A 6,020-nucleotide genomic window follows, 5' to 3' on the forward strand; every position below is an offset into this window, starting at 1 on the left:
AATATTGGACCAGTCCCTACCTGGACCGGGCCCTAATATTGGACCAGTCCCTACCTGGACCGGGCTCTACCTGTCCTCAGCACTGAGCACCAGCACCGGCTCTCCACACGGCCACGTGCCGAGAGCCCTGCTCCCCGCCCGTGACTGTAGCTCCACCCACCCAAATGATAGAACCATAGAGATTGGGGCCTCTCTCTGGAAACCGACTACAAAGTGGAGACAACCTCCTCCGTTTGAACACCTCCAAGTCGAAGGAGCTGATCGTCGACTTTAGGGGGTGCAAACTACACATTTACCCATCATTAGAGACGGGGGCAGGGTGGAGAATGTGCCAGATTTCAGGTTCCTGAGCAGCTGCGTCAGTGAAGACCTGACCTGGAACCCTAACTTCCCTTCAGTCCTGGAGAGACTGAACTTCCTGATCTTTCTCAGGAAGAACAAGCGGAGAGCTGAGCTCTCTGCGGAGCTGGTGTTGAGCCACGGTGTCTCGCTGTGGTCCTCCAGCAGAGAGGAAGCAGCTCCGGAGGGCCACACCCAGACGGACTGGAGGATCCATCTCTGGAGGATCAATAGGATCTGCTGCCTACGGAGAGCCCGCAGCATCACCAAGGACCCCTCACACCGCGAGCACCACCTCTTCCTGCCCCCAGGGAGGCGCTTCAGGGCCATAAAGTCAAGAACAAACTCTTGTTGTCCTTATTTATCCATCTATTTATTCTTAACTTCCCAAAGTTCTGTTTCTTTGTTCTGGTTTTTTAAACGTCGTGCGTTAAATTCTGATTCTGACAGTGAAGTTGGTCCTCTGCACTATGGACACACACCTTTCTGTCTTCATAAGGACTTTGCATTGACTCACCTCACACCTCAGTCCTAATCCTGACCTCTGACCCTAGAACAGTAGTTCTCCTTATGGGTCCCAGGCTTTGGGGCCCATAAGGAGCAGTGGGCCTGAAAAATGGGCCTTACAACATGAGAAAAACCAAAACACGCACAGACACACACTTTAGCAGAAGTATAACAGCTGTGGGGCTGCACAGTGGTGCAGTGGGTAGAGCTGTTGCCTTGCAGCAAGAAGGTTCTGGGTTCGATTCCCGGTCTTTCTCCCTATGCATGGTGGGTTTTCTCCAGGTACTCCGGTTTCCTCCCACGGTCCAAAAACATGACTGTCAGGTTAATTGGTCTGTCTAAATTGCCCCTAGGTGTGTGTGTGTGTCTGTGTGACAGACTGGCCACCTGTCCAGGTGATCTGTCCAGGTGACCTGTCCAGGTGACCCCGCCTCTCGCCCGGAACGTCAGCTGGAGAGGCAGCAGCAGCTCCTGACCCACTGAGGGACAAAGAGGATGGATGGATAACAGCTGTGTGTATTTTTCGGTTCAGTAATGACATCATCAGTGGAAAAACTGATGTCACCAGTGTGTACTGGTCTACAGTACATAGAGAGAACCAACTTCACCACCTCCACCCACAAGTTGGGGTTCTTGTGAACAGTGAGGACATTTTTCTGAACTGGGGGTTGGAGGCGGTTAGATTACTGAGTCGAGATCAGGTTCAACTGGTGGTCACACAGTTACCTGGGCAGCTGAGTTTACCTGGGCAGCTGAGTTTACCTGGGCAGCTGAGCGCCTCCTTGGCCGTGATGCTCTTGTTGCAGGAGGAGCAGAGCGTAGTGGCCGACACGCTGAGCGAGGTGAACAGGTGGCCGCTGCTGGAGCGCGCCTCCCGCTCTCTTGTCTCCTTCAGCCGCTCCTTCTCCTTGATCTGGACAGGAAACCAATTAAACCATTGGAACCAGTATAACTAGTGAAACCAGTGGAACCAGTATAACTAGTGAAACCAGTGGAACCAGTGAAACCAGTAGAACCAGTGAAACCAGTAGAACCAGTAGAACCAGTGAAACCAGTAGAACCAGTGAAACCAGTAGAACCAGTTCACCAACAGGTGAACTATAGGTGAGGGAAGAAAGCAGAGGGTGGGGTGAATACCTGGACACTAGGGGGGTGAAGGCTGGAAACACCTGAGCTCTCACTGTTCAGTGTTTTGTTCTGAGGGAAACCGGGTCAGAGCGGTACCAGACTGGATCAGAACAGGGTCAGAGCGCTGTGTCACTGTGTCGCTATGGGAACTTCTGCTTTCCTCTGTTCTGTTTCTCTCAACAGGAAGAGGAACAGGAAGTCCATCTGTATTCATCAGAACCGGCCGCAGGGTTACATCAGAGATGTGTAAAGGCGCCGGGTCCAGGCAGCAGCCCAGGTCCTGGTTCTGGTTGTAACCTTGGTGTTCAGATGGGCGGTCCTGGCGCCGCCCACCTGCATGCATCATTAACCGTCTTTAATCCTCAGCTGGATTCCAAACTCCCAGGATGCATTTCACCAACAGCACCCCAAATGTCTGGAAGAAAACGGTTCTGTTCTAGTGAGCTGTTCAGACTGGCTCTGACTTTGTTAAACTGGTTCTAACTGGTTCTGACCGAGTCAGACTGGGCTAAGCTGGGTCCATATGGATCATACTGGTTCTGTTGGAACCGGCTCAGGGCAGAAGCGGCGCTCAGTGACAGTCAGTGATCAGCTGATGGATAAATAAAGAGTTCAGTGATGAAGAGGAAGAAAGGGAGCTCTGTTGGAGAGAGAGGGAGGGAGGGCGAGCAAGTTGGGTTAGAGCAGAGAGTCAGGAGGAGCCAGGTGGTTCCAGGTCATGTGACTGCTTAAGTCTGCAAGGTGATAAGGTTCTGGAATCCTCTAGTCCAGGTATTGCAGTAATCAATCACATCCCTAGTGCTCCCAGCCAGCAGAGGGAGCCAGCGAGCTGCAGATCAACGCAGCAAGACGCAGAGCTAACACTGTTAGCATGTAGCTGAAGCACCCAGCAACCATCTTCTTCTCCCTCCACGGACCTGATGTTTGACCTTTGACCCTGAAATCTCCAACCAACTCCACTTAAGATGAGATGGTTGTTCCAATGCCATGGATACCACCAGCTCTCACAGCGCCCCCCACAGGCACAGAGCGGAACACGTTGCTCAGAGAAACGCAGCAATCGAACAGCTGAGACTGGAGAACCTGCAGCTCCAGGTGAGTCAACCTGCAGCTCCAGGTGAGTCAACCTGCAGCTCCAGGTGAGTCAACCTGCAGGTTTCATCAGCAGAGCCACTTCAGATCTGCTGCTTTCATTAAATGGCTGAGATTATTGATCATAAATCGATCATAAATCCTTCGTACGGCTGTCTTATCACCAGGCTTCGATCAATATTTGAGCAGTGGAGTGAGTGGGCACACAGGGCTGCTGCAGCCTGCAGGTAACCATGGCAACGGCCAGGATGCTTCAGCGAGGCGTAGGCGTGAGAACACCCGCTGCCTCATCTTCATCGGGATGAAGAACACTAAGCGCAGCTTGAGCGACCAATCAGAACTCAGCTCAGATTCTGCTGAGAGACTTGAGTAAAAACTAAAAACTCCCACTGTCCTTGAAGCAGCATTCCCAGTTCAACCAGTGACCACGTCCCCACCACCATGACACCTCCACCGTGCCTCACAGCTCAGCTGCACCAACCCGACCCAGAAGAGCAACAGTTCTGATCACAAACATGGAAGCTCTTCAGAGGTTCTGGAACCTCAAAATCAGAACCAGGACCGGTTCTGCTGATCAGAACCGGTCCTGGTTCTGGAACTGATCGGGTTTTCCTTCAGGTTGTTTGGGTTTGTGGGTCAGAGGTCAGACCTTCCCATCTCTTCCTGTATGAGACACTGGCACGCGCGAACCCCAACGCACGCGGCGCGCGCATCCTCCCCTCCCCCCCGACCCGCTTCCTCCTGCAGGACAAAGCGGCCACGCTGCCTCCTTTAAAAAGTCCGAACTCACCGAACCGGTTCGGTACCGGCCCACGCTTCTCGCACACGCTGTGACCCACGCAAGCACGCACCCTGTTCACGCGCAGTAGACGAAACGCGCGTGCTCGTTTGAGTTAGCGGAAAGAAAAAAAAATCTGTTTCCCGTTTCTGATCTCCGAACTTTCCTGCTCCGTTTTCCTTTAAACTGGACCCAGAACCGAGCCCTGACTCGAACCCTGGCCCGCTCACTAAGTCAGTCCGCCGACGTAACGAAACCAGCGGTTCGGTCCGTGTTTTCCATATGTGCCCGGTCAGATCGGAGCGGAACCAGGCAGATTCGGACCGGGACCAGGAACTGGTCTGCTCGGTTCGGTTCGACCCATAATAAAGTGTGTATAATTAAAGTGTGGGTGGTCGCGCGCGGCGGGGTTCGGCGGGTTCCGGCTCACCTTCAGGCTGCTCTCCTTCATCCGGTCCTTCTCCCTCCGGCTCTCCAGCAGCCGGGACATTGAGCCGCAAATCGGTTCCGATTGGTTCCGACGATCCGGGTCAGTTTCTCTCACTCTGAGCCACAATGTCCGGAGATTCTGGTCCTGGTCCGGAGCGCTCCGCCGTCTGTGTAGGGGGCGGGGCTTGAGTCTGACAGACAGATCATCTCTGTACTTCTGACCAATCAGAGCGCAGCCCGCTGCCGCCGCATTCGACTAATCCCGTCGCTGCTCGTAGCTTAGGCCCCGCCTACCGACACATCTAGGAGAGCACTCGTTTCCGGAGCTGGAGCAGCGCAGTCGACGTTTTAGGTGGGGTTAGTCTCTATGACAACGTGTCACTAAGTCACATGACCCACATCAGCCAGTCAGAGCGTCACTAGAAGTCACGTGGCTGATGATCAAACGCTCTCCGCTCCGGATCGATTAGCTCCGCCCTCCAGCAGAGGCATGGACAACAGACAACCGAGTGACGTGGAGGTGAAGGATCCGACCCCGCCCGCCCCGAAGCGAAGCGGGCAGCGCCGGTGAGCGAACCGAACCTCCACCGGCTCCGCTCAGACACAAAGAAAGGACGGAGCAGCAGCGGAACCACGAGATGAACAATAACTGATCACCGCAGATCTGGATCAATGACGTCCACTGCCGCTGTCACCATGACAACCCGCCATCACACAAAACGCACAGGAGGCACGTTCGGAGACGCCGCCTGCCGGCAGCAACGCGAACTGCGGTTCAACATTATGATTAACTTCTCATTTTGAATATTTACAAAATTTAACATACATTCATTGAAAACATAAATAATATGCATAGCATGAAAAATAGTGATATACAACAGAAATTAGTTGGAACAAATATACTAAAATACTTAATCGATTCCAAAGGGAAATTAAATTAAATTTTAACAACCCACTTTGTAAAATTGTTGGATTTCATCACAGCGTCAGAAAGATCAGTATCACTGGACTGGACTTTCATAGCTGGATATCTTGGATAACAATATCTGGTTGATCAGTGGGTCGGGAGGAGCTGCTGCCTCTCCAGCTAAAGTTCTGGGCGAGAGGCGGGGTCACCTGGACAGGTCACCTGGACAGGTCACCAGTCTGTCACAGGGCAACACACAGGACACACAACCATCCACACACACACTCACACCTAGGGAGAATTTAGACAGACCAATCAACCTGAGTCATGTTTTTGGACTGTGGGAGGAAACCGGAGAAAACCCACCAGGGAGAACATGGAGACTCCATGCAGAAAGACCAGGGCCAGGAATCGAACCCAGAACCTTCTTGCTGCAAGGCAACAACGCCACTGTGCAGCCCTGAACTAGAGACAAGTGAAAGTAACTTTTAGCTTCAGATTATTTCCTGTTAATTTCTCTGGCTGCTTTTCCACAGTCATTAATTCATCATCTATCAACAGATTTGGCTCATGTCTTTATCACAATATCCTCTTATGTCTGATTCTCTGCTTCACCTCCGCAGGTGAGCCTCCTGTGTTCGACCAGAACCAATCAGACGCTCACAAAGCCATGACATCATCATTTGAGCTGACCCAGATGGCTTATAGGCGCGAAACCGAGTGGTGTAGAACCAGGTGGTGTAGAACTGGGTGGTGTAGAACCGGGTGATGTAGAACTGGGTGGTGTAGAGCTGGTTGACGTAGGGCTGGGTGGTGTAGAGCTGGTTGGGGTGGTGTAGA

General features: G+C 52.6%; 2 protein-coding genes across 2 annotated transcripts in view; one reads left to right on the top strand and one right to left on the bottom strand.

Annotated features, from left to right (window-relative positions):
- Positions 1-5,024, bottom strand: part of arhgef2b (rho/rac guanine nucleotide exchange factor (GEF) 2b) — a 13,546-nt gene extending 8,522 nt beyond the window's left edge. Inside the window, exons 1-2 of the mRNA XM_008430572.2 lie at positions 4,275-5,024; positions 1,609-1,759 (exon numbers count right to left, since the gene is read on the bottom strand). Of these exons, the coding sequence (XP_008428794.1) occupies positions 1,609-1,759; positions 4,275-4,334 (211 nt within the window). The 5' untranslated portion in view covers positions 4,335-5,024. The remainder of the gene's footprint in view (positions 1-1,608; positions 1,760-4,274) is intronic.
- tmem79b (transmembrane protein 79b) overlaps positions 1,882-6,020 on the top strand; it is a 12,088-nt gene continuing 7,949 nt past the window's right edge. Inside the window, exon 1 of the mRNA XM_017309664.1 lies at positions 1,882-3,069. Within this exon, the coding sequence (XP_017165153.1) occupies positions 2,940-3,069 (130 nt within the window). The 5' untranslated portion in view covers positions 1,882-2,939. The remainder of the gene's footprint in view (positions 3,070-6,020) is intronic.

This window comes from Poecilia reticulata, linkage group LG16, assembly GCF_000633615.1.
Source record: "Poecilia reticulata strain Guanapo linkage group LG16, Guppy_female_1.0+MT, whole genome shotgun sequence".
Classification (NCBI taxonomy): domain Eukaryota; kingdom Metazoa; phylum Chordata; class Actinopteri; order Cyprinodontiformes; family Poeciliidae; genus Poecilia; species Poecilia reticulata.